At 32.2% G+C, this 14213-nt stretch overlaps 1 protein-coding gene across 1 annotated transcript; it reads left to right on the top strand.

The window, feature by feature from the left end:
- Positions 702–1067, top strand: LOC109344662. The gene has a single exon (XM_019583416.1). The coding sequence runs from the start codon at positions 702–704 to the stop codon at positions 1065–1067; it is 366 nt and encodes a 121-aa protein (XP_019438961.1).

Consider the following 14213-nt stretch of genomic DNA (forward strand, 5'->3'; position numbering starts at 1 on the left):
CAATATAAACAATCAAGGTAGTTGCTATTTTGCTCAACAACCATGTTTCCTTCCTCCCAAACCACGTGTGCCACATTTTTTAATGCATTTGCTCTCCATTCTCAATCTTATACTATTGGTCATCACAACCACCATTGTGTCATGCTCCACTTACTCCATCCTTCTTCATTCCAACCCCCACCAAATACTCTAACATCCTCAAACCCCCCCAAAAAAAGTAGTTATGATTAGGTAATCTTGCATCGCCTCCACATCTTCTTGTACCATCTTTTCTTAAAGGATTTAATTGAATATCTGATGTATGTTCGTGTACAGAAAAATTAAAAAAAATTAAGTTTTCGATTTCTGGGAATTATTTAATAAGAGAGACAGTTACACATCTAAAATGAAATTAATTCCTTACTCATGTTAAAAGATACCTTATTAATTTATATACAAAAACTGTATTTTCGAATAAGAAAAAGTGACGTATATTATTTTCTTTACTACTACCAAAAATAACATAGGTGACACATATTTGTAAGTTAATTTAGTAACATAATATACTATTTATTTTGTATACGTTTATGATTAACTACCTTCACTAAAGTTTTTGATGTTAGCCGAAATTATACCTAATACTAAATCCATTAACTTAGAAGCTATATTATTTAGGTACCATATTGAACCATTACAATTACAAGAACAGGTGCTTCACCACAATGTCTCTATGGCTATCTGATTTCATTCGTTACCTTCATACATGGCCCCTTCTAATCTATGCTGCCACTTGGGTCACCCTGCTGACACTAACGGTGGCGGTGGCCTCATTCTCCCCGGAGGTGGCTTTTATCGCCGCCATATCGCCGTCCTCTTCTTTCTCTCAAAGGTGCAAGACTAAGAGTGATGGAACCTTTATTAGAGTACCCTTGGATCTTCCAAGAGATGTTATTTGTGTCTCACCTCATCTTTTCACCAATTCATACTTTGATCTCATAGTTCCACCCATCTTTGCTGCATTAATTGTAGCTGCTTCTGCTTTCGTGGTTCAAGCAATGGGTTTGTGGGAGCATGATCAAACGACTTGAGTTACACATCATCTTTGTATATTCATTTTGGAATCCGATTTTTCATGGCATAGTTAGGTACCTTTTGGTGTACAAATGAAGAAATAAAATCTTAAGTTTGAACTATTCTGTTTCATTCTTTCATAAAATCAAAATGTTCTACTTTAACAGAGTCAAAATATATTGTGTTCCATCATGTTCCAACAGGTATGAAAAGTTGAAGACCCTTTGCCTTTGTTACTTTGGTATATGTAAGCATCAGCTACCCTCACAACAAATTGGACCACAATACTTTGACCCAAAATTTCATGTTTTCATGTCCTAGGCAAATCATATCCCACCAAATAATATTGAAATATTATTTTATATTTTTTTCAAGTAAATAACAACTTTTTATTGAATTAGAACACAATGAGACATAAAAAATAAGATAGCTAATCCCCATTTTAGCAAATTGTTATCTTATTTTTTCTTTGGTTAAGCTGAACATGAAAGAAGATTTTGCTTTTCAGAAAATTAATGCTTGATACACAAAAGACCTATAAATATTAGGCCAGATAAAATACAAACGGAGATACATAACAAGGGCATAGAGACAAGGATAACTAGCAGCAATCAAATATTTGTAAAACACCCCTATCGACATGTAATGTTACTATTTGAATATAACTTATTGCAATTTGAATATATAGAGACACGGATTCATAATTATTTTAGAACATGTGATCCTAATTCCTAAGTAGAAGCATTTGCACTAGTTCACACTTTATGCATAATGACTTGTGGATACACTAATTAATGACCATGACATGGGTATTTTGGGAAAGAACTAAACTTAAGTGCAGTAACTTAGGTGCTAGTAGTAGTGGTGCCCAATAATATTATGACACCTTTAAAAATCTATCTTAACATTTATCCAATAAACACGTTAACAGTGTTAACACTATTAACTCAAATCTCTTAGTGCTTCTTAATCTATCCTCGCTTCTCTCATGCTTCACATTCTCTCGTTCTCTCTTCTCTCTAAATCTCACTTCTCTTCTCTTCTCTACGCTTCTCCCTGGACTGGTAGAAGACAACCAACATTTTTGAATTTTATAGTGTCAAAATCCACCATCTCCCCCTTTCGTGTTCCTCATATTCTCTTTATTCTTTCTCTCATCAGAATCAATTTCTTTCTCTCTCTAAAATTGAATAATGAACACCTACCACAAAAGTAGATCTACATCAGAAAGTCAATTATATTGTTTCTTTGTTTTAACTGGTTTCTACTTTAACCGATTATATGTAAAATGAATTATTGTTCGTGTTCTAATTAATGGTTTAAAATAGCTTCTCTCATTGTCATGATTATTTCATATTTCAAATGATTTAGTTGTTTGTTATTTATTTTGTATAATTTGAATTTGATTTTTTTTGTGTCCTTTCAATTAAATATTTATGCATCTTATTGAGAGTCGAATTTGACTTGTGATTATGGAAATATTATTATGGATGCTTTTGTTGTGCAGGACATTAAAATCACATAATTGTTATTATGTTTTTGTACAGAAAAATCTTACCAACAAGTTAGAAATGATCATGAGTAGATGCATCCATTTTGAGTAGGAGAAAGACAATGTGAATTGAATATAAAAGAAGAGAGATACACAAAATAGATGAGAGATTCAGAAAAATAAAATAAAGAGAGAAAATGTGAAGCATCAAAGAAGATAAGAGAGATTCAAAAGCACAAGAGCATTTAGATTTGAGTTAACAGTATTAACAATGTTAACTCAAATCCATTAGTGCTTCTGAATTTATCCTCTCTACTCTCATGCTTCATATTCACTCGTTCTCTCTTCTCTTTTCTAAATCTCTTATTTCCTCCATTCTCTAAATCTCCCTTTTCTTCTCTTCTCTACACTTCTCCCTAGACTAGTAGAAGACAACCAACATTTTTGGATTTTGTAGCGTCAAAATCCACCATCTCCCCTTTCGTGTTCCTCATATTCTCATTATTCTTCTCTCACCGGAATAAATTTCTTTCTCTCTCTAGAATTGAACAACGAACACCTTCCACAAAAGTATATCTACATGTGAAAGTCAATTATATTGTTTCTCTACTTTAATTGGTTATATGTAAAATGAATTAGTATTTATGTTCTAATTAATGGTTTGAAATGACTTCTCCCATAGCCATGATTGTTCATCTTTCGAATGATTTAGTTGTGTGTTGTTCCTTTTGTATAATCTAAATTTAACTTGTGATTGTGGAAATATTATTATGGATACTTTTGTTGGGCAGGACATTAAAATCACATAATTGTGATTATGTTTTTGTACAGAAAAACCTTATCAACATGTTGGAAATGATCATGAATAGGTGCATCCATTTTGAGTAGGAGAAAGAGAATGTGAATTGAATATAAAAGAAGAGAGATAAAGATATGAGAAAAGAGATTTGCATGATAGAAGAGAGATTCAAAAAAAATATATATAGAGAGAGAGAGAATGTGAAACATTAAAGAAGATAAGAGAGATCCAGAAGCACAAGAGTGTTTAGATTTGAGCTAACATTGTTAACTCCCTAAGTGCTTCTGAATCTATCATTCCTTCTCACATGCTTCACATTCTCTCGTTCTCTCTTCTCTTCTCTAAGTCTCCTTTATCTTCCCTTCTCTATGCTTCTCCCTAGATTAGTAGATGACAACCAACATTTTTGGATTTTGTAGCGTCAAAATCCACCATCTCCCCCTTTCTTATTCCTCATATTCTCATTATTCTTTTTCTCACCATAATCAATCTCTTTCTCTCTCTCTCTCTCTATAATTCAATAATGAACACCTTACACAATAGTAGATCTACATGAGAAAGTAAATTATATTGTTTCTCTACTTTAACTGGTTGTATGTAAAATGAATTATTATTCATATTCTAATTAATGGTTTGAAATAGCTTTTTCCATAGTCATCATTTTTTCATCTTTCAAATGATTTAGTTGTGTGTTGATCCTTTTGTATAAGTTGAATTTGATTTTTTTGTGACCTTTCAATTGAATATTTATGTATCTTATTGAGAGTTGAATTTAACTTGTGATTATGGTAATATAATTATGGATGCTCTTGTTGGGTGTTGAAAGATTTCTTTTTGGATAGGTTCCTCCCTCAACAAATTCTCCCCAACAGCGGCGTCAATTTCTTGAAAGAGTTTTCTTACTTGGTAAGGCAAGACATATTACTGATCGAATTATTTAATGACTGGTTTATTCTTTGATCTCCATCTCGGCTTTGTTGGAAAGAATTCCCGACGTCGGCCTAATGGTTTCAAGAATATTTCATTTGATAAAAAACTTAGCTTTATTAAATTATTAACAACTTCATACCATCTCGGTTTTGTGGAATAAATTCCAACACCGGTTTAATGATATGCATTTAGCAATTTAACACAAGTGATAATGAGTGATATTTATTTCCATTTCCTTTTATTAACCAAACTACTTCCTTATGGAAGGTTGTTACAAAATAAAGAATAAAGAATAAATGAACAAATGAATAAAACAATAAATTGTCAGTTGCAGAATTTAAATGACAAAAAGTAAAAGTTAGTTGCGGAAATGTAAATGACAGAAAGTAAAAGTTAGTTGCGAAATGTAAATGAGAGAAAGTAAATATTAGATGTGAATATCTACATGACTGAAAATAAAAGTTAGTAGTTAGATCACTCATTATGATTGTGTATTTTTTCTTTTCACAAACATACAATTTATGAATTAAATTGCACATTGATTCAATGTCTCTTTCTTTGTCAACAAATAAAATTTATTTGATATCACTTTACTATGTTACATTTGTATCTCTTTCAAGATTCAATTGTAGTATAATATAGGGTTATGTCGAACCACAAGGAATTGCCTAATAGAACATTAATATAAACAAGTTATATCACTAATAAATTTTGAACATATTTTTTGTTTGATTTTGTTTATGACATTTTAACAACTAAACAAATAAACATAAACAACTAATATGAACAAATTCTTGAGGAGAAAATTTAGTTTGAATGATGGAAATGTTTCTTAACATGTTTCTATGAAAAATGTTTATAAAAGTTATGTGTTATATTTTGGTTATTCCAAACATCAGTTCATAAGATTTCCCCCAGTCCCCCGACGAGAAAAAGTAATTTTCAAATATTGTAAATATACTAATCAATAGAAAACTGTCACTCGATTAAATAAGTTGTCACATCTTATTTCAGGCTTCGTAAACATTGATTAGCCTTGATTACAAGTTGCTTAATATGGATGCCTTGATTTGGCAAATGATCTAAGGTGTATTCCTACTTTTTAATTCATTTGTCAAGACTATAAAAAGAAACATTTTGGATCTTGAAATAAAGTTTTAGGTGATCAAGCTAAAACCTCATTAAGAACTTTCTAAAGAATTGAAATTTCCAAAGTAATAACTTCAACATAATTCAACATAATGAAACAAGAAGTTACAAGAAATATTAGTGAGCCAAAAATTCAACTAAAATTTAGGAGCATTAGCGATCTTAATCCAGGGATTTAAGACACTTTACCATGCAAAAATGAAATTGCAAAATGAATTTTTGCATCTTATTTGATTACTCCTTCCACTCTTGAATTAAAGAGAAATTACAAATAAAATTACCTAAGCTATTTTGGAGTAGAAATCCTCCAAGAAATTACAAAGAAGAAAGTGTAGAAGAAGAGAGAAATTCGGATGAAGTGTTTAATGTGTGAATGGGATGACGATGGATATGATGAATGATTTTCAAGCCTTGAAGTACCTCTTATTTATAGGAGTTCCAGGACCCCGATAAGCTGCTCTCTTCCACTACTAAGTTGCTGACCAAACCCTTCAGTATGGGTTTGATCACTTGGCTAAGCAACTTAGTCACCTGCTTGGGGTTGAGTCACTCAAGCTATGGTGAGATACTTGGCCTAGCTATTGTGAACTACTTCTAAAAAGCCTAAGGAGGCTACTTAGAGTGAGGTCATGCATGAGGTAAGCATGTTTGGTTGTTAAGCTAACTTGCCCAACTTGCTGAGTGCAAATGCCAAACGCCTATGTGGCACCGCGGAGCTACCTGCTTGAGAAGCTTGATCGTGCCTAATGTTTATGTGACTTGGTGCTTGGTTCCACGATCGGCGCTCCAGATGTCATGTTAAGCTGCTCAATGAGCACTTAGCGTGTGCCATGCGTGTCGTGGCTCGTGCCAGGCTCGTGTTCTAACCGTGCCAAATTGGTGTCCGGGTTATGTTGGTTGTACATTTGGTCCAAGCTAAGCTGCTTAGTGAGCAGTTTCTTGTTGACTCCATGCTTTCCACATAGGCCAAGTTTTTGAGTCATGCTTAAGGCTAAGCACACAGCTTGCCATGCTAAGCTTAAGTATGTCATGTATGGATCATTTTGACCTATTTGAGCACTTTGCTTACACTTAAATATTCCATCTCTTTTCTACCTAAATCCTACAAATAAAGTAGAAAAGAAATACACAAAGCATATATACAAGATTGTGATATTTTACCCAAAAAATATTGAATTAAGTTGGTTTTCTTAATTTTGCCAAGGATAAGTGCCATAAAAAGTGTATGAAATATAGGCATTTTTGGCACTTATCAAATGTCCCCAACTTGAGACTTTGTTTGCCCTTAAACAAATGGTAAAGCACATTTGAATTCAAGACTTGGCTAATTTTTCAAGATATGATTGACATGATTTCAAATTTGCCTAAGCATAATCTTAAAAAGTGTTTTCAATGAGATTTTTCATGATTTGTGAATTTTTTACACATAATGCTTCAAACATAAAATGTATGTTTTTGTTCTTCAAAAGTGTGTAAACATTTACCTAAGCAAATATTTTTCAATCAAAAAAGTGTTTTTGCACACAAGTTCAAAATTGGAACTTTTTTTAAAGGGGTGAGTGTTTCACTCAATATTTCAACCATTTGATTATAGTAATTTGTACTTGGTCTTTGCCTTACCTATTCCCTTAAATTGCATAACCAATCAAGGATCACTAAGGTCTTGTTTTCGGTTGTAATGAGACTAGGTTTGGATAATCATGGTTTTTCTAGATAATCAAGTTAAGTTCAAGTAAAAAGAGAGTATTTTGTAAAAATTTCTTAATGAAGCACTTCACTCTACTTTTTTCCATAAATTTCTTTTCCAACCTCTTAGTTTTTGAAACTTGGCTTTTTTTGACTTTTCTTTGTATTTCTCAATCTGTTTTTGTTTTTCACTTTCTTTTACAACTTTTGTTGTTTTTGTAAAGAGATTGAGATTTGTTTTTTTTTTAAGAAGCCAAGTCCACCAATTTCCCCCCAACTTGATTCTTTCAAACACCCCTTTAAAAATTAATGTTATCTTTTAGAACGTTGTTTTCAATTTCGGTTTTATGGGATAATTTGAAAAAATTGTTTTACGTTGTTTGGATCAAAGGGGCTTATCAAAGAATAATCCTAATTTGTGGTTAGACTTTTTGGCCATTTGGTTCAACTAAAGAAATAACATGATTGACCACTTCCTATCAATCTTATGCAATTTAGAGATTTAAAGACTCAAACAAGTTTAATTAGACAAATCAAATGGTGATTTAAACTTTGATCCTCATGTGTTTGGCTCGCTCCCTCACTTGGCTTAGATTTACACTTCTTGATTATTAAAAATGTTTGCAAACACCATGTTACACAAATTTAAATTCCATTTGCTAAAACAAAATTCAAGTTATGACTTTATATGATGTTTTCACAAAAAGTTTAGCATATATCTTATTTTTCTCAATAAAAGCTTAAGTCAAGGTATGCTTTGAAATTTTCTAATCATGCAATCATGCCACAATTGTTTTTCATTTTTAGCCATTTTGATTTCGGTATTGAATTTGTCATTTAGCCATTTAACCTTTGTCCATTGACTGTCCAAGTTCTCTTGAATTCAGTATCTTTAAGCTCAATTGCCCCATATTCTTTTACATATTTAATTACAAATGGTCCTGACCATTTTGTTTTGAATATTCCTAGAAGTAATTTGAGTCTTGAATTGAAAAAAAAGCACATCTTGTCCTTTGAAAAAGCTTTTCATTTGGATTTTGGAGTCATGGTACTTCTTCATTTTTTCTTTGTAAAGTTTAGAAGACTCGTAGGATTGGAACCTTATTTCTTCGAGTTGATGTAATTGATTCTTCTTTTTTACGCTTGCATCATTTAAATCAAAATTTAAAAATTTAAGTGCCCAATAGGCTTTATGCTCCAATTCAACTGGTAAGTGACCTATTGGTGATTTAAAAGCAGTTCGATAAGCCCATAAAGTATCATCTAACTTTTGTGACCATTCTTTTCTTAATGAAGAGACTGTTTTTTCCAAAATTCTTTTTAGTTTGCGGTTGGATACATCAGCTTGCCATTTGATTGTGGGTGATATGGTGATGCTACCTTGTGTTTAACACTATAAAATTCCAAAACTTTTCATAATTGGAAATTTATAAAATGAGAATCACCATCACTTATAAGTACTCTTGGTGTTCCAAAACGACATAAATATTATTTTTCAAAAATTGGATAAATGTTTTATTGTGAAGAAGATCTTTGCTCCTGACCTTGACACGGTTTTGATGAAGACACCAACATCACCAAAAAGAAGAAAAGGAAGAATACTTATGAAGACAAAGAAGACAAAGCTTCAAGACAAATTAGTCTAAGTCTAAATAGGTATTTATATCATATACTCTCGAATATACAAGAGTAGTAATGCTCAAACTATTTTTTAAGAAAATTGAAACATTTCCAGTATAAACAAAACAATTTTCAAAAATAGTGTGTAACAGGTTACTGTATCTAAGTAACATGTTACATAAGTGAGAAAACCAGTTACCCAACAAAAACTGTGTAGGGTAATTGATTACTGTATGTGAGTAACATATTACCCAGGTTTAGCAAAGTTGAGTAATCGGTTACTCAAGGCTGTAATCTATTATTCTAATTTAATTTTAAATGCCAAGTTGGACAGAGAGTGTGGGTAATCGATTACTCAAGGCTGTAATCGATTATTGAGAGTTGTTGCATCAGTTTTCAGATTTCAAAATGAATGGTTTTCATCTCAAACGAAATGGTTTCATTCCAATCAATTCTTACCCTTTCAAAGAAGTGTTATGGCTGGTTGGAGAGCCTATTTAAATGTATTGAAACTCAGAATCAAATTATAACTCTTACACAATCTTGTCACAAACTTTCAAACATAATTCTGAAATATTTTCTGCACTTTTTGCAACATGTTCTTAAACTTTCGTAGTGAATTTTTTGAGTTGCTTGAAGTAAAGTGATTCAAAACTTTACAAACTTAGAAGAGCATAATTACTTAGTATACAAAGAGTTATCGAATTGAAAGTGATATTACATTCCAAACTTGTAAAGGCAATCCTGCCATTGTTGTAAATTCTTCATTGACATTGCAGACTTCTTTCTGTCACAAGGGTGTGATAAGAAAGGGGATAGAGTCACTTGGAAACGATGTTTTCCAATAGTGACATAGGTATTAGTGAGTGAGTAAGATACATAGAGGTCTCAGGGTGAGATATTGTAATTACAACTCATAATATTTAGTGAATAAATCTATTATGCTGCAAGAGGTACACAGCCTTCGGTGGACAAGAAGATGAACCAGTATAAAATTTCGGTGTACTCTCTTCTACTTTATCTTTTGATTTTTACTTGAAATTTTTCTGCATAATTTTTTCCGCTCACTTAACTCTTGATTTTGCAGAAAAAATGGCCATACTTTTAAGTCAACTAATTCATCCCACTCCCTTCTGCTTTGAAATAATTCCTCATGCTTTTTAATTTGCAATATCAGCAAACCGTGGTCATTTTGACACATGATCTGTCACTTGATTTTATTTTCCGCTTTTGTCACGAATTTCCATGTCAAATTCTTGTAGAATTAGCACCCATCGAATTAACCGTGGATTATAGTCGGGTTTCTTTAGAAGATATATGATTATAGGATGGTCAGTGTCAATAATAATTTTGGCCCCAATCAAATAGCTTCTAATTTTTTCCAAAGCAAATACTATGGTTAGTAACTCTTTTTTAGAGGTTGCATATTTAACTTGTGCTTCATTTAAAATCTTACTAGCTTAGTGTATTGCATGAAAAAATCGTTCCTTTTTCTATCCGAAAACTACACCAACTGTGTAATCACTTGCATCGCACATTAATTCAAAAGGTAGATCCCAATTTGGTGTAGTTATGACAGTGGCAGTTACCAAGCTATATTTTAATTTATTGAATGTTTCTAAACAAGAATTATCAAAGTTAAGAACTGAATCTTTAATAAGTAAATTACAAAGGGGCTAAGCTGTTTTTGAGAAGTCTTTGATAAATCTATGATAGAATCCAGCATGTTCTAGAAAGCTCCTAATTCCTTTGATGTTAGTTGATGGAGGTAGCTTTTTCTATCACTTCTATCTTTGCTTTATCGACTTCCATTCCTTTTGCTGAAATTTTGTGCCCTAATACAATTCCTTTTGTGACCATGGAATGACACTTTTCCCAATTTAGCATCGAGTTTGTTTGTACGCATCTTTCCAGTACTGTCTCCAAAATCTTCAAGCATAGATCAAATGAATCCCCAAATACTGAAAAGTCATCCATGAAGACCTTGATCTATTTTTCCACAATGTCGGCAAAAATAGCCAACATACATCTTTGAAAAGTGGCAGGAGCATTACATAGTCTGAACGGCGTTTTTCGATAAGCATACACACCGAAAGGACAAGTAAATGTTGTCTTTTCTTGGTCCAATGGATCGACACCAATTTGGTTGTAACTCGAATATCCATCTTGGAAACAATAGAAAGCTCGCCCTGCTAATCTTTCTAGCATCTGATCCATGAAAGGTAGCGGAAAGTGATCTTTTCTTGTGGCTGCATTGAGTTTGTGATAATCTATGCACATTCTCCACCCAATAACAACTCTGGTTGGGATTAGTTCATTATTTTCATTTCGGATTACCATCATTTTTCCTCTTTTAGGTACTACCTGAATCGGAATTACCCATTTGCTATATGAAATAGGGTAAATCATACAAGCTTCAATCATCTTCATCACCTCTTTTCTGACCACTTCCTTCATAGTTGGGTTGAGTTTCTTTGTGGCTGTGCACAAGGTTTGTAATCATCTTCCATCATATGATGGACTGATTCCTTTTAGATCTATCAATGTCCAACCAAGTGATTTATGGTGTTGTTTCAATACACGAACCAATATTTGCTCTTTCAGAAACAAATATTTCAAATGGGATGGAAGTTATTTCAACTTCAGTTGTAATGTTGATTTGTTGTCTCCATTCTAACTATCTTCCAACTTTTCTTGTAAAGGGAGGATCTCATTTGTTGCATCAAGAGTTTTGATTAGTTCTTTGATCTGATCCCCCTCTACAGAATCTGCAGGCATCTCCAAAGGTCCATCTAGTTGAGGTTGCTCACAAATCTCATCAAGAACATCTATTTGAAAGCATTGTCCATTGTCCTTTAGATGATGCATCGCCTCGAAAATTTCAAACTGAATTTCTTCATCATTCACACAGACTTTCAGTTTGCCATTTTCCATGTCTATCCCCATCTTCGCCATTCTCATGAATGGCCTCCCCAAAATGAGAGATATTTCTACATCTTCAAAAATGTCAATGACGGTGAAGTCAATAAGAATGAGAAATCTGTCCAGTTTAATAAGAATGTGCTCAGCAAATCCTTCTTGATATTTTATAGATCTATCTAAAATTTGTAGAAACATTCTAGTTGAATTCAGTTGAACACCTCCAATTCTCCTCATCAACGACAATGGCATTAGGCTGACACTGACTCCCAAGTCAATAAGTGCTCTGCCCACATTTACTTTTCTGATTGTGACCGAGATAGTCACACTGCCTGGGTCTTTCTGTTTCCGGGGTATGTTGGATTGCAAGATAACACTGCAACTTGCATTAAGGTGAATAACTTCAACATCCTGATAGCTTCTCTTTTTGGATAACAATTCCTTCATAAATTTGGAGTATACATGCATTTACTCCAAAGCTTCGGAAAATGGAATATTGATTTGCAAAGATTTGAATACTTCCATGAACCGTTTGAATTGCTTTTATTTTTCTTTGGCTTTTGAAGAGGTTGTAGGATAGGGTATTCTCTTTCACTAGCGGGTGTTGTTCTTTTTGTACCCTATTAGTTTCTGGAACATCATTATTTTTTTCTATACATTTTTTTCTTTTTCTCTTTTTTTCTCCTTTTCATTTTCTTCTTATTTTCCTTCTAATTCTTTTTCTTTTCCAACATCCACAACTTTCTCACTTCTAGTTGTGATACTTTCGCATTGTTCTGAATTTGACTGATATTTAGTTATTTGTCTTATCTGATCTCCCATCTTTTTTATAGCAAATTCAGTGCCTTTTTGATGCGTGGTTGTTTTTTTGCATAAACGGCTCCAATATCTTCTGCAGTTTGTTGTGAAGTGATTGATGTTGGTTTATGAAACAAATTTCCTTTCGAAAATGGCTATGTTGTTGGCTGCAATCTTTATACCAAAAATTTTGTTTTTGATGTTCATCAATTGTTTGGGTAATTCTACCAATTTTTTATGTATTTGATCTAACTTCTATTGAAACTCCGTCATGAAGTTATCAACTTCATCGTGAATATCAATATTTCTGATTGTAAGCCATATTCCTCATATTCTCATTATTCTATCTCTCACCAAAATCAATTTGTTTCTCTCTCTAAAATTCAACAATGAACACCTTCCATAATAGTAGATCTACATGAGAAAGTCTATATATTGTTTCTCTAATTAAATGGTTAAATATAAAATGAATTATTATTCATGTTCTAATTAATGGTTTGAAATAGCTTCTCCCATAGTCATATTTTTTTTCATTTTTTGAATGATTAGTTGTGTGTTGTTCCTTTTGTATAATTTGAATTTAATTTTTGTGTGGCTGTTACATTGAATATTTTTGTTTCTTATTAAGAGTTGATTTTGACTTGTTATTATGGTAATATTATTATGGCTAATTTTGTTGTGCGGGACATTAAAATCACATAATTGTGATTATGTTTTTGTACAGAAAAAACCTTACGAGCACGTTGGAAATAATCATTAGTAGGTGCATTCATTTTCAGTAGGAGAAAGAGAATGTGAGTTGAATATAAAAGAACGGAGATAAAGAGATGAGAACAGAGAATCACATAATAGAGGAGAGATTCAGAAGGAAAAAAATAAAAAGAGAGAATGTGAAGCATCAAAGAAGAGAAGTGAGATTCATAAGCACAAGAATGTCTAGATTTAAGTTAATAGTGTTAACATTGTTAAAAGTCTTTATTGGGTAGATGATGTTCTGAATTTTTTTTACATGTGTCCTAATATTATTGGGTACCAGTACCACTAGCACCTAAGGAATTGTACCTGAGTTTAGTCCTTTGAGAAAACACCTAAGCAAAGTCAAGCTTTTGAAAGTGATTTAGTCGACCTGTTGGATTTTGAGAGGTTACTTCCTAATATTTTGTCGCTTCCAAATCAAGTTAAATGTTTCCTTTATTTTAGACTATGAAATTTAAATCAGATGAAACTAAAGTAATGATAATATAAAAATATTGTTTTACTATCATTTAAAATTTTAATTAAAAATGTGAAATAAACAATAATGTAACTACAAAATTTTAGTAAATATATTGTCTCCGGCAAAACTCCAAATTAAAATAATCCTAAAAACGGAGATATGAAAGGATTTAGAGAGTTCCAAAAAAACTTCAAAACATTTCCTTATATTTCCCCCAACTCCTCAAAGCAGCCACAATGGTTGTTCTTAACAAAATATGAACATTATTACTTTGTTCTCCATTGTGTCATTCTTATTTTATGTTTTTTGTTATGAAAAAAGAACAATTCTTGGTTGTTCTTAGTCAAGGGAAAGTGAGGAGAGAGATAGATGTTGTGGGAACCAAATAAGAATAAGAATGATGTTTGTTATTATGGAAAAAAATATATGTTGTTCTTATTTTATAGGGAGTTGTAATAAATTATAAAATAATGTGTGTGACCAAAATAATAATAAAGATTATATTTTCCCTCCACGTCCAAAACAAAACTTCTAAACCTAGCCTAAAGTTATTT

Source organism: Lupinus angustifolius, chromosome LG04 (assembly GCF_001865875.1).
Source record: "Lupinus angustifolius cultivar Tanjil chromosome LG04, LupAngTanjil_v1.0, whole genome shotgun sequence".
NCBI lineage: Eukaryota > Viridiplantae > Streptophyta > Magnoliopsida > Fabales > Fabaceae > Lupinus > Lupinus angustifolius.

Excerpts from the sequence above, each read along its gene's own strand:
- LOC109344662 (XM_019583416.1), top strand. The coding sequence starts at position 702 with ATGTCTCTATGGCTATCTGATTTCATTCGTTACCTTCATACATGGCCC.